This window comes from Macaca nemestrina, chromosome 9 (genome assembly GCF_043159975.1).
Source record: "Macaca nemestrina isolate mMacNem1 chromosome 9, mMacNem.hap1, whole genome shotgun sequence".
In the NCBI taxonomy this organism is placed as follows: Eukaryota; Metazoa; Chordata; class Mammalia; order Primates; family Cercopithecidae; genus Macaca; species Macaca nemestrina.
In genome coordinates, this window is record NC_092133.1 from 87,095,127 (window position 1) to 87,122,175 (window position 27,049).

Consider the following 27,049-nt stretch of genomic DNA (forward strand, 5'->3'; position numbering starts at 1 on the left):
TCTGCCCAGCCTTGCTGTGCAGGCTCAGCCTGTCACATTGGATTAGCCTGACCCTAAGTCCCTGGCCTGCCCCAGTCCTGCCACCAGAGCCAGTCCTGGCTGCCCCAGCCCATTCTGTCTGTTTTAACAGCAGCTGACAGGCCACATCCCCCAGCTAGCCTGCAGATAGTGTTTGGCCCCTGCATGCACAGCTGTCGGGGCTGCCTCTCCAGCCTTTGGTCTTTTTATTTCAGGGGCACAGAAAGTCAAGGAGGCCAGGCAGTCTAACTAAGCAGATTTGGTACTTCCTGTGTCAGGGTAAAGAGAGAGGAGGAAACTGAGTCAGGGTCAGGGGTCTGGGGCCGTCAGGGCTGGGTGTAGGGCTGGGGGTTTGGCAGGATGACTTTTCCCAAATGCAGCCCTACCTGTCAAAGGATGGAGTGCCCAACACAAGAGAGTCTTTGTTAGGGTTACGGATTGGATTAGAGTTAGAGTTAGGAATGTCAACCCCATTGTCAGTGGCTGACTCTCAGTTGCCCATCCCTGGTTCAGGACTAGGGCTAGGGCTAGGGCTAGGGCTAGGGCTAGGGCTAGAGTTAGTTAGAGTTAGAGTTAGAGGAGTTAGGAATGTCAACCCCATTGTCAGTGGCTGACTCTCAGTTGCTCATCACCAGTTCAGGGTTAGGGTTAGGGTTAGGGTGAAGATTAGAGTTAGAGTTAGAGTTAGAGTTAGAGTTAGGAATGTCAATCCCATTGTCAGTGGCTGACTCTCAGTTGCCCATTCCCGGTTCAGGGTTAGGGTTAGGATTAGGAATGTCCACCCCTGTGCAGTTCCTGACTCACAGTTGCTCATCCATGGGAAGTTCCCACTGTCACCAGAGATGGCCAAGCAGGGCCCTGGTGAAGTTCCCCAGGCCTGCATTCTCTGTAACTGCGATGAGCTCAGAAGGGCTTGAAATCTCTGGTCAAAATCACGATGAGGAAGGAGCAGGACAAAGCCCTTGCCTGGCCCCCTCCTTCATCCGGGAGGCCTTGCACAAAGAACAGTGGCTCCCGGAGAGCTTGGGAGCTGATTTTTAACAGTCAATGTCTTTCCAGGTCAACCACCTTTTTAAATTTTTTTCAGGAATAGAATAAAAAATGGTCTTGACCAGCTTCGGAAAATTGTACCTGATGGACACACATTCATGCAGGCAGGATTTAGAAAGGTATAGACCCCTTGATCTCCTAACTCTAACTCTAACCCTAACTCTAACCCTAACCCTAACCTACAAAATCTTAGAGCATCAGTGGGATCATCTCACTGTCCAGGCTCAATATTTCTTCATTTTCTTGCAGGCAATTCAACAGATTGAAACGTTCAACTCCGGAAGTAAGCACCTGCCGTCCACATGGTGGTCCCATAGGGGGAACAGAGCTGGGCGAGAGCCTCAGAGAGCTCTGTGTGCAGATTCTGCAAGGCCACCCCTGCCCTGCATCTTGGAGCAAGTTGCTCACCCTCTCTGAGCTCCAGGTCCCTCCCTGGTGCAGTGAGCATAGTAAGCCCCCGCCTCATGGAGTTCTGAGAACTGTGTGAGATCCTGTGTGTGCACCCCTGGTGCTCATAACCCTGAGGTGCTTGCCCTCCAGCTGGGCTGTGTGAAAAGGAAAAGAGAAGAGCCAAGGGGTTTGCCCCCTTGCATGCACCTTAGTCTTCCTCCTCCCTTCTATGTCTCCCCTCCGAGTGACTTGCATTCCCTGACCTGTCTCATGTGGTACAGAAGGCTGTCCGGGGCCCCCAACTCCCCTCCCCACCGTGTCGCTGCAGCTCTTGTCAGGAAAAGGCAGGGCTGGTGAGGAAAGGCATTGAGGTGGCTGTGGGGTCCCCTGCCCAGGTGCCACTGACCTGGAGTCCTAAACTCCTGGGCCCAGAGATGCTGGCAGGACTGCCTGCAGGCTCTGCTCACAGCAAGACCCAGCCCCCTGGGAGCCTCCCTGAGCCTGTCTGTTACAGGAGGGCCCAGCAGCTCCTCCTGCTGCCCGTGGGACAGGCCTGTGGTTGTTGAGTCCTGGCTGGAGCTGCCCTCAGGCAGAGGTGGTGCAGGCTGCTAGTGGGTGAGGATTCAGGCAGCCTGGTGGGAAAGACTGTGCCCCTTTCAGCCCCTCCTCTGTAGAATGGGTGCTGGGCTGAGACCTCCCTTACTCTAGGGGGTCTCTGGGTGGCAGGTGCTTCGGTCTTGGCAGCCTCTCCTCTGGAGGATGAGGTGGGGGCACCTGGCCATGCCCTGGAGTGGGCAGTGCTGTGGGCCCAGCCACCTGCAGGGGCTCCGGAGCTTCTGGAGGTCACTCCTGGTGCCTTTGCTGAGCAGGCCACTCTTTGCTTCTTCTACAGACAAAGTTCCCAGCATGATTATTGCTATGACTGATGGAGAGCTGGTGGCACATGCATTTCAGGACACTCTCAGAGAAGTGAGTCCAGTTCATACTTACCAGCATTTTGCTCCATGAATTTTGATGACTAATACTCAATGCCTTCTTTCCCTTAGGCTCAAAAAGCTCGGAAACTGGGGGCCAACGTTTACACCGTGGGTGTGGCTGATTATAAGCTGGACCAGGTAATTCCAAACAGGTGACCAGGCGCCACTTTCGAGCCTAGTGGGGAAAGGCGTCCCAGGTGGCTTTCCCAGGTGGCTTTCCCAGGGCCACCCCGAGGATGGTTGTCTAAGCTGCCCCAAGTGAGATGGGCCAATCCATGGCCACTGCAGAAGTGATTGACAGCGTGTTGTACAAATCCCACGACGCCAGAGGGGAGGGTGGAAGAGCTCCCTGCTCCCCAAGAGTGGGCTGCTGGCTGGAGAAGCCTGCAACATTCAGAGCCTGACATTCTGCTGCCCCCAAAGCATGGGGGCAAGACACCGCCCTCTGGGCCTGGGATCTGCTGCATCCTCACCTCCTGGCGGGGATCCAAGCCAGCTCTGCTCTCCGTAGATAACAGCAATTGCAGACAGCCCGGAGCACGTGTTTGCAGTGGAGAATGGCTTCAAGGCCATGAGAGACACCGTTGATGCTGTGAGTGGGCGGAGGTGAGGGGCTGGGGGCCTGGCTCCTGTGGCCGGAAGCTCACTCTCCCTGCCCCGCCCCACCCCTCCTGTGTTCCAGCTCACGTCAAAGGTCTGTCTTGACGTGACATCGGTGGAGCCTCCCACTGTGTGTGTAGGAGGTGAGAGCTGCAGAGGCCCCGCGGTAGCCACAGGGTGGTGTGCATGGGTACAATCGTGTATGGAGTGTGTGCATTTGCTTGGTATGTGTGGGGGAGGATGTGTGTGGGGGAGGATGTGTGTGGGGGAGGATGTGTGTGGGGGAGGATGTGTGTGGGGGAGGATGTGTGTGGGGGAGGATGTGTGTGGGGAGTGTGAGTGTGGTGTGTGTATGTGGTGTGTGTGTGTTTGGTGTGTGTGGTGTGTGTGTGTAGTTTGTGTGGGTGCAGTGTGTGTAGTATGTGTGGGAAGGTGTGCTGTGGGAGGCTTGATGTGTGTGAAGTCTGTGGGAGAGGGTAAAACGTGGTCTGTGTGCTGTGGAAATGTGTGTGATTGTGCGGGGTGTGTAGATGTGCTGTGAGTGTGGTGTGTGGGGTATGCATGAGTGATGCATCTGTGTGTGTTGTATTGTGGGGTGTATGTTGTGTGGGAGCTGAGGTGCTGTGTAATATGTATGTGGGGGTGTGAGTGTATGTAGGGGGCATATATGCATGTGTGTGTGGTGTATGTGCAGTGTGTGTGTGTGGCATGAGTGGGGGTCTTGTGGGAGTGTGTGGGAAGGTTGCCTGGTGTGTGGAAGGCTGCTGGTGTATGGGAAGGCTGTCTGGTATGCAGGTATGTGGAGTCCAGTGTGTGTCTGTGTCATATGGGGAGTTGGGAGTGTGTTGCTGATATGTGTGGTGTGTGTATGGGATGTGTGATGTGTCTTCGGTATTTTTGGTGTGTGTGTGTTTGCTATTTATGTGTGTGGTGTGTGGGTGCGTGTGCTTTGGGTGTGTGGTGTGATGTGTGTGGTATGGGGTGGGTTGAGTGTGTTTGTGATGCAGTGTGGATGGGTGGGTGGGTGTGGATGTGTGGCCCACATGGGTGTGAACGTGAGTGTCTATTGGTGTGGGAGGAATATGCAGGGGTGGGGATGTGAGTACCTGTGTACAATTAGTGTGCTGTTACCTCACAACAATAAGTTTAAAGCAAGAAAAGACATGTGTGAGAAGCTCTCAGGGAAACACCAGCAAATGGCATGGAGCCGCAGGTAACCCAGACCACAGGCCAGGAGCAGCCAGGGCTCCTCCCAGGAAGGCCAGGTAGGTGCAGGAGCTGAAATATCTGTGTAATTTACCACATCAGCAAAACGGGAAACAGGAACCAAGCAGTTATCTCAGGGGATGAAGAACAAGAAGTGGGGGAGTCAACATCCCAATGCACCCTGTAAGCAGAAGGAAACCTCCATAGCCCGACAAAGGCATCCACACAAACACCCTCGGCTCACCTCAGTCCTACAGGATCAATCCCAGTGCCTGTCCATGCTGTCTGGGACATAGCGAAGATGCCCTCTTGCCAGCCGGGCTCCCAGCATGGTGGTGACAGCCCTGTGAGGGCCTCTGTGATGCCTCTGTCTGTGCTGAGATCTTTCTGTGCAGGCTGGGGCTCTGCATGGCCGGCAGTTGCACAACTGCGGCTGCTGGAGATGAAGGGAGCCCTGGGTGTCCTCCCTCCATGGGGACAGCACGAGGCCCTTCACAAGACCACCAGGCCCTCCAGCAGCTGGGCTCTGGCTTCCCTGTTCCTCACTGCAGGGTGCCCCGGCAGTAGGCTGTGGGGCACACTGTCCTTGTCTGAGCTCTGCTTTCCATGGGCACACAACAAGGAGTAAATTGTCCAATTCCAGCGAGTTCCAGCGGTGCCTCTCATGAACAGAAAGGACACTGTCAGGCCTGTCGTGAGTCCTAAGGCACTGGGCTGTGTGGGGACTGGCACAGGGCTGGGAGCTGGTAGGTCCCACAAACGGGAGCTGTGCTGACATTTCCATGATTGGTCCTGGGCTCTGTCCCTGACCCCACCTCTCCCTGATGCAGAGCTGAGGGTGGGGGTGGAGTAGAGAGAGCTCCCCTCCCCCTCGGGGTCTCTTTCTGCTGCTTCTGATTTAAAGCCGCTCGCTCAGCGGTGCAGCAGTGGTGACAGCTGTGCTCCTCTGATGATGTCCCCTGGACATGCACAGGCTGTGGCGTGTGAGCAGCCCTGTCAACCCCAGGTGAGGATGTGAGTCGTCACTCCTCCCTGGAGGCAGCTGAGTTGAGACAACAGGTGCGTTCTGCCCACCAGCTCGGCCCTCTGCCTCTGCCCATGTGGCCTGGCAGTCACAGCCCTGAACTGTCAGCTGTTGGCTAACTTGGGCAAAGCTGCCCCACATGGAGGGTGACAGTCACAGCAGGGAAAGGCCAAGGCAGGAGCCTGAAACCCAAATGCAACAGAATGAGCCCTGTCAGCAGGCTGCCACCAAGAAGCCAGGAGGGCTCCAGGGAGCCCAGGAAGGAGGCCAGGGAGGAAGGCATGCAGCCCAGACTCCCTTGTTTAGCCCTGGGCCTTATATCCAGCCTGGGAGAGGCCTCTGGTGGCCTCACTGCTCCAGGCCCATCCTGAAGCCATCCACCACACATAGCTGGAGGATTTTGACAGGGACCTCCCTCTCTAGCCTGGTAGGTGTCTGAGGCTCTTAGCAGGAACCCCAGGCCCTCCAGGGGCTACTCCCTGCTCTGGGAGCCCTGTGCAGAGGTGGGACCAGGTGGGGCATAGGCACTCTGCAAGCCCTGCCTCACCTTGAAGGGCCGAGTCCACCTGTCCCTCACAGCCCTGTTCAAAGGGCACCTCATCCTGGAAGCCTTCCCTGATGACCAGCCCTCTGACTCCCTGAAGCCCAAGGGCTTGGTCTGTGCCTCTCATCAGTCACTTGTCACCCAGGATGTATCATGACTTCTGGTTGTCTATGTCTAAGCATAATTTTCTTATTTAGTTCTTTGGTTTTCTTCCACCCTTTTATTGTTGAAATTTTCAAACCTATAGGTGAGTGGAAAGGATTGTGCAATGAACACAAACACACCTACATCCACCACTGGGATTTTACAATGAATGTTTGGCCACGTTCCTTTCTCTCTTTCTCTCTCTCTCTCTCTCTCCTTTTATCCATCCACCTTGGGAAAAAAATGCTTGCTTGCAATACATAGAATACATAGTCCTAACGCAGCCCAGGATGTAATTTGCAATTACCCCGTCCATGGAGCTTTGGGGCAGCCCTCAGTCCTGCTTAGAGTGGCCAAGTTGTGCTGACCAAGGGGCGCAGGCCACAGGCCCAGTTGCTCCCTCCCGGGCACACACTGAGCCCAGTGTCTGGCTGGTCAGGGCTTTTTGGAAGCCCGAGTTGGGAAGACGTTGAGAGTATCTGGCAACATCAGATTTGGAAGCAGCTGCTGTCAGCCTTAGCGGTGGGAGAGACCCCCATGCTTGCCCTGTGGGGGCCCATGTCTAGTTTCTCAGAACAGGGCACCAAGTTGGCATTTCCTGCTGTCTCTCACAGCCTCAGTGCCCCCACTAGGCCCAGGCTCTTCTGAGGGCAGTGTAGTATCCATCAAATGGGTGCCTACAAGGGCCGGGCTGGCACCTTGAGCAGGAAGAGTAGGCCAGGCTCAGCCAGCTGATGTCAGCAGTCAGCGTTGAGGGCCTTGAAGTGAGGTGGGCCTCAGAGCTCCTCATCTGAGGAGCATGGTTCCCTAGGTCCCAGCCAGGAGCTGACATGGAGAAACAAACCCACTGAGGCCTGCATTTCCCATTTTCCAAGAAAGCTAGAAATCTAGATATTTCTGGGAAATGTTCAGGCTTTCAACTGCAGGCTCCCATTCTGAAAGCCTCAGAAAGCATGTCAGCAGGCCAGCTTCACCCACAGCCTGCCTTGAAGGTGTGATGCTGCAGGAAGGCAGGAAGCAGGGTTCACAGGAAGCTTTCCTTGGGTGCATGAATCAGGGGCACCCCAGGCATCAGCAGGGATTGGTATGCGCGGGGCCTGGGCCAGGAGGCAGGGGTGGAGGCCAATGCCCTTGGCAGCTTCAGACCTGTGGTAACCCCGGCTGGCTCCTGGGGCCAGCCCTCACCTGCCCTGTGCCCCCTGTGGTCTTTGGCTCATGGCAGGAGTTGTCCTTCCACAATGGTGGAAGGACACACTCCCTGAGCCTCAGGGTGGGTGCCCTGTGGTCCTTACTGGTTCAGGAAGAGCAGGAGATGAGGAATCACCTGTAGGTCTCTGGAATCACAGTTAAAACAGGGCTTCTGTGATGGATTCCCCTGAGCAGGGTCCTTGGTGACTCGCCTGCCGCACCCGAGTCCTGGCCCTGTCACTGTGGGTGTCCTGCCTGCCACAGGCACACAGAAAGACAGGGAGGAGGGACCCCAAGTGTTCAGCAGCCCTGAAGGAGGCATCCAGGCCTGGGTGCCCAGCTGGGTGCATGAGACATGGTGTCTTCAGGCAGCATTATGGCTCCGCTTACACCTTACATCAGGGAGGGCCTGGCTGAGTGCACGGCCTGCACACCTGGGGCCCGAGGGAACACCACAAATTTCAGGGCAGGAATAGCACTCTGAGCCTACCTGTGCCCGGACCAAGGCCTTTCCTTAGCGTTTTGGTTCAGGAATGGTAGGGAGAGGGCCCTTGAGTGTTTGAGGCCCAGACGCCTCTTCCTGGACCCTCAGTGACACCAGGTGAAAATTTGACCCAGTGGGCACATAGATGTTGGTTCAGACGCAGCTCTTTCCTTACAGGATCCTCTGGGAATTCGGTTTTGGGGCTGGATCTCCAGGAACAGGGAGGTCAGAGGGGAGGCAGCCCTCCACTCTTCCTCACTCAGACTTTTGAACGTTGTCCTTGCAGAACCCTACCATGTGGTTGTTCATGGAAATGGCTTTCAGAATCTAAAGAAACAGGATGAAGTTATTTGCAGATTTATCTTCAATGAAACCACTATCGTTGGTGAGTTGTCTCCTCGGTGCCTCTGAGTCACTTATTTCCCACACAATGCTGCCTTTCCCCACAGCCAGCCAAGCCTCCCAGCCCTTGCCAACCATTCCCTTGGACCCGGTGGGGTTAGAGGCCATGAGGACAAGTGGAAGGAGGCACTGGGAAGCCTGGCCACCCCTCCCTTCATCTGCCAAGTGGGGAAGTAACAAATCCCAAGAGAGCATCTCAGATCAGGGCTTCCCCCTCAGTGAGGCTGGAAGGACCCGAAGCCCACAAGGCTACTCCTGGGAAATGGTGGCAGCCCCGGAGGTCTGAGCCTGGCTGGCCAGGTGCACCAGTAGCTTGCCCAGAGGGGTGTGTTTACCTTGCATTGAGGGAGGATGCCAGCCTGTAGGCCTGGGCCCTGGAATCCTGGCTCAGGCACACATTGCCTGTGTCACCTTGACCAGATGAGTATTCTACTCTGAGCCTCTATTTTCTCAATTTAACATGGAGCCAATATGGTGCTGGCTGTGTATCCTTTAACTGAAATGGTTGGGACCACAAATGTTTTAGTTTCTCAATTTTTTGAGGTTTTGGAATGTGTGCATTATGCTTATGTTTCAGCATCCCAAACCGCAAATTTGAAATCTGAAATTCTCTGTTGAGCATTTCTTTTGAACATCATGTTGGTGCTCAAGAAATGTCAGATTTTGAAGCATTTTGGGTGTGGATTTTCATATTACAGATGGTCAGCCACAGTTGCACCTAACTATGCAAAATCACATGTGTAGAGCAGTTGGTTCGTGGAAGGGCTATAGCATTTTAAAAAATCTCCTGTTATTTGACTATAGTTAGGCATCAGAGGACCTCTATGATGGTGGAGTGGCCTGAGGAAGCGCACAGTCCAGGCAGACACTGTGCCCTGGGTGCTGGGGAGGGGCGTGTGCTCTTCCCCACTGAGTGCCTGGGGTGCAGTTGGATTTTTGCATCCTCCTTGATCTTCCCAGGTGGCCCTTTGATACATTCATTTGATCTGATGATAATATGTTCACTGACATCTAATTCCAGGGCCATGTGGTAATCCCAGGATGACTTTTCTTCCCCCAAGAGGCTTCTTGGCCATTTTCCTCTTTTCCATGAATACATAGGAAGGGCTGGGCCTGTCATCCCCACATTCCCACTCATTAGAATTGTGTGGATGGTCTCAGGGAATTCGGTTTTCACTGGGTTATACTTTCTCAGGAGTGTCTTAGGGACTGAGCATCCCCTTTCTAAGGAAAGGTAATGCTTATTGAGCACTTACATCAGATATTGTGCCAAGTGCCTTACACACAGTATCTCCCTGAATCCTCAAAGCAGCCTCACAGAAATTCCTTTGAATGTGTCAACCTAAATAACAGACAGACAAGGGCTCTTTACAAGAAAATGATGTTCATCTGAGAATGGGCATCACAGTGGGAATGCGCATCCATAGGAAACTACATGCATATTCAGGAAGGTTCGATTTGACAAGAGATGTGAGGAGGATTACATAATTGTTTCAGTTAATTCTTCTTGGCTACTAAGGTCAATAATAATAGAGGTGACCCCAGTGTGAGGTTGCATGGGCAGTAGCTGGGCAGATGTCCTTGCAAAAGTTGCAATGGTCTTTGTACAAGGTTGTAGTTTTGCAGAGACTTGTGATGGTTTTTGTTATCAGGTATACAAGCTTGTGAATCCTCTCTTCATAGACTTCCCCATCTCAACTTGCCAGGATTTTTTTTTTTAACATATTGACTCCATTTTGATTTTGACAATGTTCGCAGTTTCTTCTTTTTGATGAAAATCTTTTGGCTGCTCATGGTGGCTCACGCGTGTAATCCCAGCACTTTGGGAGGCTGAGGCAGACAGATCATGAGGTCAGGAGATGGAGACCATCTTGGCTAACACGGCGAAACCCCATCTCTACTAAAAATACAAAAGAAAAAAAAAATTAGCCGGGCGTGGTGGCAGATGCCTGTAGTCCCAGCTACTCAGGAAGCTGAGGCAGGAGAATTACCATATATTTTACATGAGCACTCATTTATTTAAGTCATTCTAAACAGAATTCCTTAAGGGATTTCTGGATGACTATGTCAGATTTTACCAAGTAGACACAACATAAAACTTGTACGTATGTGTAAACACACCTAAACATATATATACACACACAAAGATTTTATAGCTTACATTTTAGAATGTTAGTCATAAGACAATGGAACATACAAACTCACTAGTTAATAAAAAGCCTGTTGTGGCAAGGTGAGGTGGTTCATGCCTATAATCCTAGCTCTCTGGGAGGCCAATGTAGGCAGATCGCTTGAGTTCAGGAGTTTGAGACCACCCTGGTCAATATGGCGAAATCCTAGCTCTACCAAAAACACAAAAAGCTAGCTGGGTGTCATGGTGCAGGCCTATATTTCCAGCTACTTGAGAGGCTGAGATGGGAGGATCACTTGAACTTAGGAGGCAGAGGTTGCAGGGAGCCAAGATCGTGCCACTCCACTCCAGCCTGGGTGACAAAAAATTTTAAAAACATAAAAAATAAAAGTCTGTTGAATACAAATTATATGTCTGACAAAGTTGGTTACTGTTCACATGGCTAAACTTTATTTGCCCTTATCAGTAATCCAGTGAAGGCTACTGATAAAAATTTTGAGTAAAACAGTTTTTATAACAGTTTGGTTTTTAACAAGCTGCTTTTTTTTTTTTCTTTTTTCAGCTTCAAATGAATTTAGAGTTAAATTTTCAATGTTTACATTTAGCTATGACTGGTTGAATTAGATGATAAAAGCAAAATCTCCAAGTAGCCTTGAATGTATCTTTTGTTTGCTAGTCCAGTTTGTTTGACTGGGAAGGAAAGCATCTTAGCAGTTTTGGTTAGTACAGTGTTGGGTTAGTACAGTATTGGGTTAGTGTAGTATTGGGTTTTCCTTTTTTTTTTGGTCCCTGCATGTCACACAAAGCAAAATTTTTATGCCAGACTGAGACATATTACTGCTCTGAGTTTAAGATTTTGACCTGTTTAATCCAAGAGCCTAACTTTTATAAACATTTATCTAGTCCTTTTTTCAAACTATTCATGTTTTAATTAACTGCTTCATCACTCTAATTGTTAGTTAGACAAACCTAAATTTATATTTCTAAAAAATGTCTAGGTTGTTGGTTACCATGGAGCTTTTGTAATTTGTAAAGTGATTGATTTGAATGCCCCTTTTGGCGTTTTTAAGAAAATCTTGGCTGGAATGCCATAAGCAGTGAGCTTATCGCAATACCAGTAGACAAGTCTGCAGATTTGAAGCATATAGACAGAAATAGAGATAGAAAGAGAATTTAGAGGATTCTACATGTTAACTCTATATTGGCAGAGTTTTTTAGAGAGTTCGAATAATGACTATTTGACTCTGAATTTTCCTTGATGGAATTTGCCCATCCGTTTTAAAATGTGCAAAAAATGGGCCATAGTATGTAATTGGCTGGAATCCCAGAAAATCTGGCATGCCTTAATGCTTGAGAATCCCATTCCATTTCTTTTGGATCTCTCCAGTGCAAAGAAAATCCTGAAAATCTCCTGTCAGGAAAGGTCAGGAGTTTGGACTGGTGCTTTGGACAGAGGCAACTGCCCTAGTGGCTTTTAGTTAGCCATCCTGCCTCCATTATTCAGAAACTTATTTTTACCAGGAGAATATTTTCAGAAACAAGCAAGAGAAAAGAGCCAAATCAATTACAGACACACAAAATCATTGTTCACAGAGAACCAAATGATTCACAGAGAACCAAATGAGCTCAATGAACCAAAATCATTGTTCACAGAGATTTTAACCCAGGTGTGCAGCTCAAACAAAATATTTAATTAGGAATGCAGAACTAAAAGTGAATTTGCCAGAAAAGACATGCCTCACAAACAAATGTAAATTATGTAGAAACAAGGGTGTTCAAATCAGGAGAACACTTGTCATTATACCAGAAAGAATTTACCAGAAAAGACAAAACATTGTTATCATTTCAGGAGGGATATAAGGTCTTTGGTTACAGTGGCCTTATCTAAATCAGATGCTGAATGATGTCAAGAGCTTCTACCCAAAAGTAGGAGGCTCAGCCTGAAAGAAGACTCAGGGCAGAAAAAGCAAGTCACAGAAACAGAGAGCTCAAAGGGCTCAAGTGAGGACTGCACACCAGTTCCAAGAATGGCTGATTTCTTCCAATAGTGGTCCTACTCCAGGTCTACTTCTGGACACCATTTATGTCAACCTGAACAACAGAGTTTCTCTCTAAAAGAAAACAGTACTTATTCAGGAACAGTGCCCGGCACTGGGAATATGTGTGCCATAGTAATGTGCATAATCAGGGAGGTAACAAAAGACAAAGGCTTTTAAAGGAGAAATGAAGATTACATAATTGGTTTGAGACCATTATTCTTGCCCAAACAGATCAATAGCAAGGGTGACACTAGTTCAAGGCTGGACAGGCAGTTCTTGGGCACATGTTCCTGTGGACGTATTTTTTTGTGTTAAGTTTGCAATGGCTTTTGTGCAAGGTTGTGGTTTTTGCAGTCTTTTGTGATATTTTTATTACCAGGCATATAGGCATAAAACCCTCTCTTTGTAGCCTTTCTTAGCCCTATTTTTCATGGATTTTATTTTATTTTTTAACACAAATGACTTCATTTTAGTTCTGACAACTTTCCCGTATGGATGGAGAACTAGAGAGAAGCATGATAGAAGAGCCTGCCCAGGGCCATACAGTCCATGTTGCAGGGCAGGAAAGCAGACCCAGGCAATCTGGCTGCCCTACCAGGGCCTTCTGCCTCCCTGTGATGGCAGCTGCTGGGAAAGGGGGTACCCAGCCTACCTCCATGAAGGGCATTCAGCTGCCTCCTCTGTGGGCCTGTGGGTGCACTGGCTTCCCACCCTGGAGGTTACCGTCTACCTCTCCATACACAGGCCAGCACTGACGTCTCGCAGCGGGGAGCCCCTGCCACAGCTCTGGGCACCTGCATAGATGGCCATTCTGCTCCTGGTTGATGGCTTGTCCAGGAGTAAAAAGAAGCTTATTTTTAAAAATAATTGAGAACAACCTTTAAACCTATTTTCACTATTAGGAAGATATCCCCTGAAAATGTCCCTGGAGTGTTGGCCACCACTGAACACGCCTCCCCTGCACCCCCCACTAGATGGCAGCGTGCCTTCCCTGGCCACTGATGCCAGCCTGGAGGTGCAGGTCAGGGAGAGACTTCCCTCTGTCCTGCATCTGTCCCTGTGGGGAAGCAGGGGCAGAGCCTGGTTCTGGCTTCTGGAAGCGCCTGGGTGCAATTTTTGACAACCTAAATAACAAACAGTGTCTCTAAACAGAAATGCTATTTATTCAGGACCAGGGCATTGCAATGGAAAACACATGCCAGAGTAAACTATGTGCATATTGAGGGAGGTGAAAAAAAAAAACAAAAAAACAGAAGAGTTTTTACGGGAAAATGAGGAGGATGCCATAATTGTTTTGAAATCATCCTTGGCAAAAATGTCGATACCATGGGTTCTACCAGTCCTAGGTTGGCCAGGTAGTTGCTGGACCCTGGGAAGCCGGGGTCCTGGCAGCCAAGCCCAGTATGTAGAGAGCTAGATCAAGGCCAGCAGGCAGATGCCCACGCCCTCCCCCACAGTTCAGGAAGTGTGAAGAGGGCGAGGGCTCAGGAGTGAGAAGGTTCCATGTCTACACGTTACTGAACTCTCCTGAGCCCACCACGCTCCCACAAAAATGAGTAAATAAATACATAAATAAATAAAAATGGGAAAACAAAATTGCAGACTTAAAAAACAAACCCAGTGCCCTCCTCAGGCTTCCCCATCTTGGTAAATTGTGTTGCTGTCCACCTGGTTGTTCTGGTCAAACTCTCAAATGTCATCTTTGACTCCTCCAAGCTTCCTCTTCACATCCATCCCACCAGCAAGTCCTGTTGCCTCCATGTTCAAAATATATCCTGGATCTGCCCAACCTGGACAGATTCACTGCACAATAAATAAAACCCCAACCCCTTTCCAGGGCCCAGGAGGCCCTGCCCCCTATTCTGGGTCACCTCTTTCCCTCCTTGACAAGGTCAGCGAGTCACTGCCCAGAGCATTGGCACAGGCCACTCTCTCAGCCCCAAGCACCCTTGCCTGGGATCTTTGCCTGGCTGGCTCCTCATCTTTTAAATCTCAGCTGGATTGTCACCTCTTCAGAGAGAATTTATTTTTCATGGAAGTTTACAACACTATACAAAGTAGCAAGAATTGTACCATGAACTTGAAGAAGCCATCACCTACTTTCAATCATTCTTAACCTGCCCCCACCTGCTTTCCTTGGTACCCTTACCACAGAGTATTTTGAAGCAAATCCCTGGCCTTGCATCATTTCATGCTCTTCTAGACCAGAAATTGTGGCTCTACAAGAGAGGAAAAGTGACGCGTAACGAAGCGACTGTCCCTTTCCTCTGGTCCCCTCACCTCCTCTGGTCATGGACATCACAGCATGTTGCACTCTCTGTCATCTGTTTTGTCCTGTTTTTTATTTTGTTTTCTGTGTCCCGTGCAATCCCTAAAGGTGAGTCCTTGAGAGCAGGGACTCTGCCTGCCTGTTCCTGTTACACAGCAGAGTGCTGCACAGGGCCTGGGTGTGGCGGGTGCTTGCAGGGGTCTATGCAATAGGAAGGCAGAGCCCACATGCCGGTCCTGGGCCACAGGGTCAGCTCTGCATGCTGAGGACACACATGGGGAGGAACAGTGGACAGACAGGTGCATTGACATTCTTCTCATGTCATTTTCTTTTAGATGAAAAGCCAACCAGTATCGACAATAATTCCATGAATTGCCCTGGGCCAAAACTAGAAAAACCTGGAGAGTAAGTGCCCCTGGCAGGAGGCCCCAGAGGGCAAGAGATCAGGGAGTCAGGGTTGGTCACCGTGAGGTGTACAGAATGTGGATGCCACCCCCTGCTGGGGCAGCCCATGTCTGTGGCTGGGCAAAGAGCAGCCTCCTCCCCACATCCCTTGTTGGTGGCCCCAGAGGTATTCAGGGATCTGCAGTGTTCTAGGGTCTGTGAGGAGGGCAGGACGCAGGAGATAATTGCCCAAGGAATGGTACCTTTGCTTCAGGTTGCCTCTCAGAGTTAAGCCAACAGACTCTGTAAATACAGAAGAGCCAGAATGGTGACACCAAGCAGTGGTCCCTGGTCATTTAGGACATGGTCACAATGGCATGAGACCCCATGCAGGGCCCCTCACTGCCTGACCCGCTTACCCTTTGGTCATCATTGCTGAGTTGACCTGCAAGTGTTTGGAGAATGACCTCTCATGACCCATGCTGTCCACTGGCCAAGGGCAAGAACTGCATCTCTCCGGGCTGGGTCTCGCCATCTGCGTTTTCTGTGCTTTAGGGAGTACTTTATTGAAGTCAGCTTGAACAATGGCAAAACATTCTTCAAGAGCAATGTCAGCGTCACCAGCAGCACATGTGTGAGTACCAGGATGGGGTTGCAAACATGTATGAGGACTGTCCAGAGCCTCTGCACTAGAAGGAGATATACCCTGGGGAGGACAGAAAGGGCAGGCAGTTCCCAGGCAGTCAGTCCCAGAAAGTAGTGTGTGCAGCAGGCACCTGAGGCTGCTCCAACCAGGCTTCCAGATGGTGCAGGTGGGTGAGGCTGGGAGGCTGTCTGCCAGGAGCCAGAGTCCAGCACCTGTAGGCCAGGACCTCAGACCCAGGAGCACTGGAGGATTCCACACACTGCCGTCAGGGTGTGTGTGTGCCACTGAACTGGTGCCCCAGCTGCTGATCTGGTCCTGAACCTGCTCATGACCCTGGCCCCCAAGCCTGCCTGGTGGTCGCTTGCTGTCATTTCCCAGATGCCTTCAGCCCCTTTTCTGCCTCTCCTCCTTGCTCAGGCCTCTGAGATGTCCCTCGCCAAGCCCTGCAGTATGTCCCTTCCTACTGCTGAAGGGAAGGCTCTCAGGCACTGGGACCTGGGCTCAGCTCCAAGAAGCCCCTGGGAATGGAGGTGCTGTGCCCCAGGTGCCTGCTCCTCAGAGCTCCGTGTCTTTGGGCAGCTTGGCCCAGGGCCGCATAGGCAGGAGGATGTGCTGGAGGGACGGGCGGAAGGCCAGAGCCCACTCCACCGCCTTGTACCCAGTCTTACTTGTGAGGACACACCAGTGTTGAGAGCCCTCCCTCTGGGTCTCCCCTTGCCTGTCCCTGCACATCCACACGTGGATCTGCAGGCTGAATGCATGCATTCCCCATCAGGAATCTACTCACTGATGGCCCGACTGTGACAGGCACATCAGGAGCAGCCCTGGGGCTCCCACCTTGCCAGCGGCCTTCATGCTCAGCTTCAGTGGTTCCTCTCCTTCAGCCAGCCGGGTGCCTGGCACAGTCATCTTCCCTCGCCTCCTCTCCTCTCCTCTCCCCTCCCCTCCCCTCTCCAGCCTTCTTTCTAAGTAGAGCTCTGGATCTGGGGAAGGCCTGAGCAGCCTGCGTTCCCACGGATGCAGCCCGAGGTTCCTTTATTGTAAAGAACACCCAGAGAAGTGTTCCCGTTGCTTACACCCCATGTGGCCCTGGTTCTGAGCCAGGACTTTGTCTGAGCTCTCTAAACCTCACAAGTGCCCCCAGGGAGGGTGGCTCATTCCCTCTGCACAGGTGTGGAGGCTGAGGCACAGAGCGGTGCGTGGATGTGCCCACGGTGCAGAGCCTGAAAGTGGGGAGAGAGGCTGTGGGGGATGGACCCGGGTCTCCTGCCCCTGCTCCTGCACCTGCACCTCTCTTGGCCACAGTACCCCCACCCTCACCCGTCTTTGTACCTGTAGATTTTGTGGTTCTCACAGAAGCCCTGTGCTGCAGGCAAAGTGTGCAGTGAGGGTTTATCAGACCATGGAAGCTTCCGGGACTTTCTTGTCAGGGCTCTGGGGCAAAGACTTTCAGCAGGGCCAGAGAGAGGGTCTGTAGCTCTCTGGGGCCCAGCCCTGGCCCCTGGCCCTACTGTGGTACCCGGATGCGGGGCCAGCTAGGGAGAGTGAGGAGTGGGCAGATGGCTGCCAAGTGGTGGGGACCGGGAAGAGGCCACCCAGGCCCTCCCAGGCCTGGCATTCCTCTGTCCCTTAGGTGTGGTTCATGGTGCTCTCTTTCTCCACCAGGGCATTTTCAGCAACTGGCTCTATTTTTTGCTCCCTCTGCTGCTTCTGCCACTACTGCTGTGTTGTCTCTGGCGGCTGTGCCGCAAGAAGGCAAGTGCTCCCTGCCTGCCCAGCCTTGGGGCCCAAGCACAGGCCCGCCCTCTGAGGGACTCTAACATGTGACTGCCCCGTGATCCCACCTGTGGAAAGTTTCCCTCAGCTCCCAGCTCATCATGTGAGCCCAGGGAGTGGCAGACCTGTCTACACGTTCCCAGAGCCTAGCAAGTCTGGGCTTCTGCAGGGCCTCCTGCCTGGGCTGGTCACATAGAGCTGGCCTGGGATGCCTTGGACATGGGGCTGAGGCCCGCCCTGGCTCCTAGAGAGAAGTGACCCCAGAACCCCTGAAACCAGGGCTACCTCAACAATCTGGACTTCTGGAAGCCTCAGATGGACAGGGCCAGGAGGTGGCCTCTGTGTGGAGGGAGGAAGAGAGGGTCCCCCATGAAGTCCTGATGGCCCAAATGGAGGACGGTGCTGTAACCCCCAGCTGTCTGTGCCTTGAGGAACCGGCATGGATCTTGGCACATGTCTGGTGCCTTCCCCATTCCTTCATCTGTCTTTACTGAGCTGCAGCTTCCCCTGGGCCCCATGCTGGGCTGGGGAGGGACAGAAATGAAGTGGCCACCATTGCCCATAGGCGGCTCACAGTCCTGTCCTGTCAGGGCTGAAGGTGAAATGTCCACCCCACAGGAGTGGGAAGGGCTCCCTTTAAGGCAGAGCAGGACCCAGAAGCAGAGATGGAGCCTGGGGCAGGGAGGATGGAAGGGGTGCTGGGAGCTGGGGTGGACGGACCCAGCTCCGAGAGCTGCAGAGGACAGAGCAAAGGGAGGAGAGGACAGAGCTCAGCCCAGGGAACACGCAGGGCTCATGTCTGCATAGGGAGCCACGAGGGGAGGAAGCCGGGAACTCAGCCATGAGGCTGGGAGGTCAGGGAGGGCTCCTGGGGACAGACAGGCTCTCCCTGAGGAAGGGAAGTAGGGCGGACGCTCTCTTCTCCATGTGGCTGTGGGCAGAGAAGGACACTTGTAGGGGCTGGGCCTCTCTAGGGATCTGGTTCCCGGCCCGGCTGACCCCTAGGAACCCCACAGTGGCGGTACAGGGGTTCCCCTTGGGTAAGGTTGGAGGCTGAGGCCCGGGAAGAGGAGCCTGCCGGGTACAACTTCACAGGCTCAGTGTGGCCAGAGTGACACCCCAAAGGCAGTGCTGTCTCCTGGTGCTCCAGACCAGGGTCCCAGCTATGTGCAGGGCCAAGGCAGAGCCCGCCCACCCCCATCCAGCTTGGGTTTGTCTCTTTTGAACATTCTAGACTGTCAAGGAGCCACCACCTGTGCAGAAGCCAGAAAAGGTAAGTCACAGTTTTGGTCTCAATATTGTCACATCCCAAGGAGCCCACCGACCTTCACCAAGAGTGCCATGAAGCATGCGCCCCATGACCTCCACCTGCCTGGGCAGAGAAGAAGGTGACAGAGGGGCAGAATGGAGCCTGAGAAGATGAGGAACTCACAGTGATGTCCCCAGCACACCCTTCCCGCTCCCTGCACCCCTTAACAGGAGCCTTGTCACCAATTCACAGCCTGGGCCAGTTTCAGCAACTGTGATGATCTGTCCTGAATGAATGGGGCTTTTCTGTCAATGCCCCAAGGACCTTTTGTAAGATGCTAAGGATGGAGGCGCTCTGGAAAAGGAGCCCCGCGTTTCAGGGACCTGGCCCTGTCCCCAGGCTCTAGAGACGGCTGTGGCTCCATTTGGCCTCTCTGGATCTGTGTCTCCTGGCAGGGACAAGGGGCTGCCTGGAGTTAGCCTCTCAGGACTGCAGGGCTGAGGGATGGGGGAGTCCTGGCGGGCACCAAGCTGGGAGGGACACCAGCCCAGTGAGCATAGGGGCCAGGAGTCCGGAAGCAGGTTGTGGCTCACCTGGGTCGGGGACCCACCCCAGGGGCCATGGGCAATGGTGAGTAACTGAGGCAGGAGGCCCTGGGCCTGGGATGGGGTGGAAACAGACCTCCCTGGCCAAGGGTGGCCTCTGCGGTGCTGCAGAGTGGGCTCGGGGAGGCTGCATCTGCAGCCAGATGGATGCAGACAGTCACCTGCAAATGCTGGGACCATTGCACAGCCCCCAGAGCAGACCTCTTTCAACAAGGGCGGCCACAGGAGAACCAAGGGGACAGAGTCGAAGTTGTTGGCATTTATGAGAAGAGCATTGTCTGCCAACTAGGAGGAGTTTGCATGTTTCACACGTGAAGGACCCTCCCATGTGGTGTGGGTTTCTCTCTGGTCCTTTCATTCCCCAGACACACATCTGGGAATGGCCAGCACTGTGCCCCACCAGCACTGTCAGCAGATAGTTGTTTTTCCTTTTTTAGGAGCCAGAGCAGGAGAAACCACCACCTCCACCACCACCATCACCACCACCGCCTCTGCCTCCACCACCTCCGCCCCCACCTCCGCCCCCAGCTCCTGTAAACACCTGCCCCACCGTGATTGTTTGTTGCTGTGCATGCCAAGGAGTGTGCGGGATAAGAGGGATAGAGGTGAGAAGGGCACAATGGAGAGGGGCTGTGACCCAGGCTGGGACTGCAGGAGGAGGGGGCAGCTGGGTCCCACTGCAGAAGCCTGGGCCCTGGAGGGAGGCAGGCTCTATGGGGGCCGGACTTTGGTCACTTGATGCCGGGAGAAACCAGATGCCCACCTCACCTTCACGCCCCAGTGGCAGGCATATATGAGGGCTCCTGTCCCCTGCACCACCAGGTCTGTCCCCGCACATTGAACTCCCTCTCTAGAAGGATCCATGTTTCTGTACAGTGGCAACTTTTGATGTCTGACCAGTCCCTGGTTCCCACAGGGGTGCCTCAGCTCTGGCAGTGGCCTCGGCTTTAAACCACCTGTCTGCAGGTGCATGGGTCAAGCAACCTGAGTCACAAAAGGTCATGTAGATCAGAAAAAAAATAGAATTGACCAGTCCTGACACGCATTCTCACCACCACGAACACTGCAAGGATGCCAGGGGCACCTGTCAGCTCGGGCAGCAGGATCTTCAGGCAGTGAGGAAAAGCTGTCCCTGAGTGGGCTTGTCGCCTGCTGAGATGGGCTGACAGGCGCTGCAGGGAGGGGAGGAGGTGGAGACCCGAAAGCGCCCTCACAAGACACCTGTGCAGGAGCTCGAGCCCCGGAGCCAACACAACCACTCTCCCTGAGGAAACCTCCTTCCCGGGCAGGTACAGGCCCATCTTGCTGAGGGGAACCCAGCCAGGCAGCAGCAGGGGCCCTGCACAGGGGTAGAGAGGGCGCCTGGGTGGCTGGTGTTGAGGGCGAAGGACCCCAGAGTTCCTGCCTGGTCTGCCCCTCTCCCCCTTGGTCCTGGCTCTGTCTGTGGTCAGATCTCTTGCTTCCTCCTGGGAGTGTCAGGCTCCTCTGCAGCCTCAGTGGGCATCTGGGGAAGCCAGACCTGTCTCTCCCCGGAGTGTGGGGCACAGGGAAGCCGAAACACAGCCTCCGGGGAGAGGAAGTCACCTGCCAGCGGCTTGCAGTGCCTTGCAACACACGGCCCTCATCCCATCCCCACCAGGGCCCAGAAAGGCCTGACTGCAGCACCAAGGGCTGCCCATTATGGGTCCTGGGCTGTTTTCTGGCCTGTTTTTTCTCTGCCTTCCTCTTCCTCTCTTTTCTGGTGTCAGGTACCTACTCCCTGAGCAGGGCATGGTCCTCTCACCTGCCTTCCCCTGTGTGCCCCCAGCAGCAAGACTCCTCCCTTCCATGAGCTCCTGCCCAGGCCCCATACCGAACTCATGCTCCCCTTCAGGACCTCTGCTCGGAACCACAGGCTCCTCCTGCCTTTGGACTTTTTGTCTGAATCTGCCCCTGTCGTTTTCTCTTCCTTCAGCAAAATACTGTTTTGTTCTAGATTCCAAAACTCTCTGTGGCCACAGTGACCATGTCCCCAACACACAAGGCTGCCAGGCCCCTCCCTGAGGGGGAGATGGAAGCTTTGTCTGGGTGTGTTCCTGGGGACAGAGCCGTGGGTGGCTGGGGAGTCCTGATGCCTTCTGGAGGTAGTGTCCAGCCTGCATGGCTTCCTCATGGCCACGTTGCTTTTCAGGGCAATCTGGATACCTTTTGTGACCTCTCTCACCCAAGCTGCTGCCAGGTGCCATGGCTGTGGTGTCAGCGCAGGGACCAGGTGAGCAGGGGTGCAGGGACACACTTGATGGACAGAAGGCCACTGCTTTTCCCCTGACCGCTGTCCTCTGGGATTGTGGCTCAGAGAGCCATGTCAGGCATCTGGCAAGGAGGACGGCACAAGACACACAGAAACGGTGCCCGTGGGCATCCCAGCCAGTTTCTGGACATGGGACCCGAGCACTTCGTTTATTCATCACCTGGGGCCAGGAGTGCTGGCTAGGATGGCTAACGGGGTTGTTGGGCAACACTGACTGGTTCTAATAGGCAATAAGGATTCCTTCCTTGGGTCATTGCCTTGGGACCATGGGGAGGACCAAATTGTTAAGATTTTCTCTTCGTAACTTATTATGAATGAGGACTAAAAATTTTTTATGAGGCCTCAGTAATGTATGGAGTCCTCCTGTGGGCCAGTTGCTACCCTAGGCCACGCTTTCACTGTTTTCATCCTCCTAGCAACTGTACCAGTAGGTGTTATTAGTATCCACTTTACTGAAGGGGACGGAAGTGCTGAGAGATTAAGTGGCACGTCCCTGCTCCTAAAGTCCGTGAGTGATAGGGCTGGATGTGCACTGGGCCTGGCTCCTGCCCTTACTCTGCACTGCTCTCCTTTTGGATCAGCACTAAGGGGCTTCTCCGCTCAGGCCCCAGGGCCCTGGAGAGCCCTGCTCCTGGCTCGGCCTGGGGCTCATCTGCCTGTGCCTCCACAGTCCAGCCCTTTGCACCTGGAAGATGATCTCATCCCCAGGGTTTATAGAGGGACCTGCACTGGCCAGGCCTCCTGCATCAGGCCAGCACAGGCTCTCAGTGGCCAGGTGGCTGCGCACTGAGAAGGCCTTGCAGGCTGCAAGCCTCTGGACGCTGCTGATGAGAAACGGGCCAGGAGCCCCCGGGAGGCGTACTGACACCTGGCAGGGCATCGCCGGTGTCAGAGGCATGCAGGGCTCCTCCAGCCGCTGGGCTCCTGGCTCTGTGCCTCTGCACAGGGCTCTCAATCTCAGCCATGCTTGCACAGAAGCTCATTTCTGTCTGAGGTCCCACGAGGCCTCTCCACATTGACACAGCCCAGTTCCAGTCACACAGCACTAGTCCAGCCTAATGCCCGGAACAGGTGAGACACTTAGGTGGGAGGGATAGAGCTTGATGGCTGAGTGTGAAAACAGGAGCCTCAAGCAGAGGGAAGGCAAGAGATGGGAGGGTGGGCATGGGAAAGGGCCAGAAATGGCCTTACTGTCCAGTGTGGTGACACAGGGGATGGAGCAAGTCTCTGGAATTGTCTCATTCCCGAGGGCAGCTCTTTGAAGCTAAGGTTTAGGGGTGGGGTGGTGGGGGGCAGAGTAATTGCATCACAGAGGGCACTTACCACTGCTCAGGGCTCTGCCAGGCTGCCACTGTCATCGTGTGAAGTCCACCTTGCAATTCTTGGAAAAGAAGAGACAATCCCTGTTTTACTAATGGCAAAATAGAGGCCCAGAAAGTTGCCTAAGGCCACCCAGATAGTAAGTGGCTGCCTCCAACGCTATCAGAAATCAACCCCTTATCTGTCCCTAACCCAGGGAAGCCCATAGCTATGCCTTGTGGACCTGGGCTCCTTCTAGCTTCTCTGCCACAACCTAATTCGACCTTGTCCTTCCCAACTGTAGTCCTGAACACCCAACTGAGTGTCTTGTAAGATTTCTATCGGGTACCCAAGAATTCAGACAATCTGGCAGGACTTCCCGGTTCTCCTCTTTAAGCCTTCCGTGTGCTGGCCCCAGGGTCTAACGTGAGTCATGCACTAAAGAGGATGCGTCCCCCTGAGACCTGCAGCCCGTTTCAGAGCCACAGGGTCGGCCTGTAAGCCTAGTCCTGAGTGTACAAAGCCAGACTCCAGCCAGGCTGCTGGCGAGCTCAGCAGCTTCCTGCTTGGAGACACTGGGAATGTGACCTTCCTGCCTGAGCCAGGGGGTCCCTGAGTGAGAAGGAGCCCTGAGGCTGGAGGAGAGAGAGTGCATCTCAGGGAGAAACCGCTGGAGACCAGACTTGGGTGGGTGGCTTGGCCCCAGCCAGGCGGCCCAACTGCAACTGCAGGGCTGTGGAGGCATCGGTGAGACGTCCTGCCCAGGACAGGCGTAGGCTGTCTGTCTCTTCACGGCAGAGTGAAGAGGCCACCTGTGTGCTGCGCACCCCTCTTCCAGGATCTCCCCTCAGACAGAGACTCACTCAGGCCCTCAGCAGTGTGGCGGATCCTGACAGAAGCAGTGCATGCCTCTTTCTCCGTCCATGCCCCGGCCTTGTGGGGAGGCTGTTTCCAAACTCCTCTTCCTGACTTGGCATTGTGGGCTGACCTGGGGGTGTGATGAGTTCGGGACATTGATGAGCATCCACAGGATAAAGTGAAGGAGAATCGTCAGCATGGATGGGAGGCAGAGTTTGATTCAAGAGCCTCGGAGTCTTGCTGCTGCATTTTGTATGAGTGTGCTGTTGAATTTAGAGGAGATGCTGCCCTTTAAAACCTTGTTTAGTTGCTGGTTTCGGCAAACCCAAACATCTTTGCATTTCGGCACATAATAATGCAGGAAATTCTCAAAGGCTCAGTTTACCAAAAACCTCAGCATTTTTTTTTTTTTTTTTTTTTTTGTGGCAAAAGCAGTCAGTCTTGTTTGCTTTCAATTTTTTTTTTTGTTGTTTTTAAATTGAGTGTGTCTCTCTGGTTTATCACCTTCAGTTCCTTGAATAAATTTTTTGATAGTGTCCTCTTCCAGGCCATCCCCACTACACACTCATACAAAATGCAGCAGCAAGACTCCGAGGCTCTTGAATCAAACTCTACCTCCCATTCATGCTGACGATCCTCCTTCACCTTATCCTGTGGATGCTCATTATGTTAATGGGAAACAGTATTGCTAGATCCATCAGGAAAGTCAAGCTAATAACGTGAAACCTTACCCTCTGTCACCAAATGTAGTGCCCACAATGATATAACAGCCTTTCCAGTGAGTTTAATTCGTGTGCGCACCACAGCAGGAAGCCCTTTAGAAACTGGATCTCATTTCATTCTCACAACACCCAGAGGACTCATAGCTGCCATTCATACCCAATCTTAAGGTGGGCCAGACACTGTTGCAAGTATATTCCACAAACTAACATATGCCATAACTCTATTGCGGGGAGGAAGCTAGAGGCCCTACAAAGTTAGGTAACCTACCCAGGGTCACACAGCCAGGAAGCAATAGGACCAGCATCCAACAGCCTGGCTCCAGGTCCTTACTGTGTGCATGGCCACCTCTCTGTCCTGCAAGGCAGTCACTACTGTCTGCATTTCACAGCTGTGGACACCGAGGCTCTGATGTTTAGTGATAGGCTCAACATGGCAGGATCATTGAGTGGTAGAGCCGGGCTATGAACTGACCCAAGGGGAGGCTCATGTCTGAGTCGGGTTCCACCCCATGCCCTGCTGTCAGAGTGATCTATGGAAACACCTGCAAGTGCATTTCTCTTCAGTGCAAAATGTCACATAGAAGGTCCTCAAATAACATTTCATTCAACATCATATGAACACTGAGTGAGAAATGATGATGCTGATCAGAAAAAAAATCCATTCCCGGCTGAGGTCAATGTCTGTGTGGAGTTTGCATGTTGTTCCCATGGCTGCAGGGAATTTTTCTGGGTACTTCAGTTTCCGCTTACATCCCACAGATGTGCACATCAGGTGGATTGACATGTCTCTATGGGCTCAGTGTGAGTGTGTGGGTGTGTGAGTGCACGTGCAAGGACATGACATCCTGTCCAGGGTTAGTTCCCACCTTGCACCCTGAGCTGATGGGACAGGCTCCAGCCTCCTGCAACCCTAAGCTGGAATAACTGAGTAAATAATTATGTTATTTGCTTTTATTAACTTTTCTTAAAGGTATGTATAGCTCACATTTATGTCAATGTTTAATATTAGAAGCATTTTGGTTTTTATTTAGAAGTTTGATGATGTCTTCATGACTAGATACATGCCGCAGGATCTTAAATTTCTAGTATCAATTAATCTATGATCCAGTTGGTTTTCTTGTACCCTGTTTCACTGGAAGTCATGATTTCCAAGAAACTATCGACGGCTTCTAATGAGGATTTACTGAAATTTACACATGATACATTTGTGAATATTAATATCTTGATTTCACACTGTCACTTGCAGACCTCCTTCTAAATTCGTGCTCACGTTTGCTGGGAGAGTTGTTCTGGGTAACAATTGGAGCTTAATGCAGACGGGCCTTAGGATGCATTCATGACCATGGAGCTCCTGAGTTCTCCTCCTGATCATGTGCCCATGGAGGGTGCTAGACCAAGGGACAGGCGTGGCAAAGCCTGGCTGGCTGTGGCCTCCAACTGTCCAGGAATCCCAGCTTGCAGCCGTTCTTGAAGCCAGTGCTTTTTGGGAAAGTTTCAGATCATAACTTTGGTATTGCAATTACAGCAAGCTTTCCTTCAACTCCTCAGCACCACCCCCTTCCCCAACACACACACACACACCCCCACACACACAGACACACACACACACACACTTCTGTAACATAATCAGGAAATCCAAAGATTGAGCCAAAACTCCAAAGCACTGGCAATTAAGGTTTCTGATTGTTTGCCAATCACTTCAGGAAATGTCCCTTCACCTTAGAGTGGTTGAGCTGATGTGAGAAGTGATCAGTTGCTGGCTTAGATATCTGCAATCAGTAGAGAGGCAGTGAGGAAGGAGACCCTCTCAAACTCCAGGAACCTCCTCATCGCCTTACGCTTACCCCACGGATTCAGAGGGCGGTTACCTGGAGGTCTCCTCTACTGTGAGGCACCCAACCCTGCTCCTCTCCATCAGTACAAGTGCAGACCCATACCTTAGTGCTCCCTGTATCTCCTGGGATAGGCTGGGGCAGAGGAGAGGAGGTGGCCTCAGTGTTAGTGCCCTGGGTCCTGCTCCGGAGGAAATCAAGGGGATCCCTCAGCAGTGGGTAAACACTAGGTCTGGAATTATTGTGGTTAAGTTTTTACTGGAATGTTTTGCAATAAATAAGTAGAAACAAAGGAGGTGGAAATAAACATGAAAGATTCCTTTCTCTTTACAACAGCCACAAAAAACGTAATACCTATGTGTAAGTGTAACACAAATGTGCTGACCATGATGAAAAGAAACCATAAAACCTTACTTATTGGTACAAGAGAAATTTGAAAATATAAAAATCTAGAGCACAATGTCAACTTTCCCCAGAGGAATTCATGAGCTTAATATGTTATTTTAGTGAAAATTGTAATGAAATATTTTTAGGGAATTTGATCAAAATGACAAGTTCACTTGGAAAAAAAAGACAGTTAAGAATCATTAAGGAATTTTTAATACAGAAAAGCAGTGAGAGAAGATTTGCCTTATCCAATGTTAAACATTAAGCTCCAAAATTTAAAATAATGAAAAACGAGAGGCTGATAAAATAATGGACCCGAATCGCGCAAACACTCCGTGCAATAAATAGAGTGTGTGGCTGTGGTGGTAGCCCCTGGTACTGACAGTGTGTATGCAGGTGAGCTCAAGTGCACTTATGGATGTTTAAGGATTGTTTGACATATGTCAAAAGAAAAAGGTCAGACAAATTAAATGTAACAGAGTTTAGCTGAGCCCAAAAAAACAAAACATGATTCCAAATAGGGCAGCCCCCAGGG

General features: G+C 52.2%; 1 protein-coding gene across 8 annotated transcripts in view; it reads left to right on the top strand.

Annotated features, from left to right (window-relative positions):
• LOC105486714 (anthrax toxin receptor-like) overlaps positions 1-27,049 on the top strand; it is a 48,640-nt gene that overhangs the window by 10,337 nt on the left and 11,254 nt on the right. For all 8 annotated transcript variants that reach the window (XM_071069987.1, XM_071069991.1, XM_071069993.1 and 5 more), the window contains 13 exons: positions 1,106-1,187; positions 1,318-1,351; positions 2,351-2,427; positions 2,505-2,573; positions 2,947-3,027; positions 3,118-3,178; positions 7,912-8,010; positions 14,802-14,871; positions 15,406-15,484; positions 17,162-17,251; positions 18,507-18,545; positions 19,564-19,731; positions 21,297-21,377. In XM_071069987.1, coding sequence (XP_070926088.1) covers positions 1,106-1,187; positions 1,318-1,351; positions 2,351-2,427; positions 2,505-2,573; positions 2,947-3,027; positions 3,118-3,178; positions 7,912-8,010; positions 14,802-14,871; positions 15,406-15,484; positions 17,162-17,251; positions 18,507-18,545; positions 19,564-19,731; positions 21,297-21,377 — 1,030 coding nt within the window. The remainder of the gene's footprint in view (positions 1-1,105; positions 1,188-1,317; positions 1,352-2,350; positions 2,428-2,504; positions 2,574-2,946; positions 3,028-3,117; positions 3,179-7,911; positions 8,011-14,801; positions 14,872-15,405; positions 15,485-17,161; positions 17,252-18,506; positions 18,546-19,563; positions 19,732-21,296; positions 21,378-27,049) is intronic.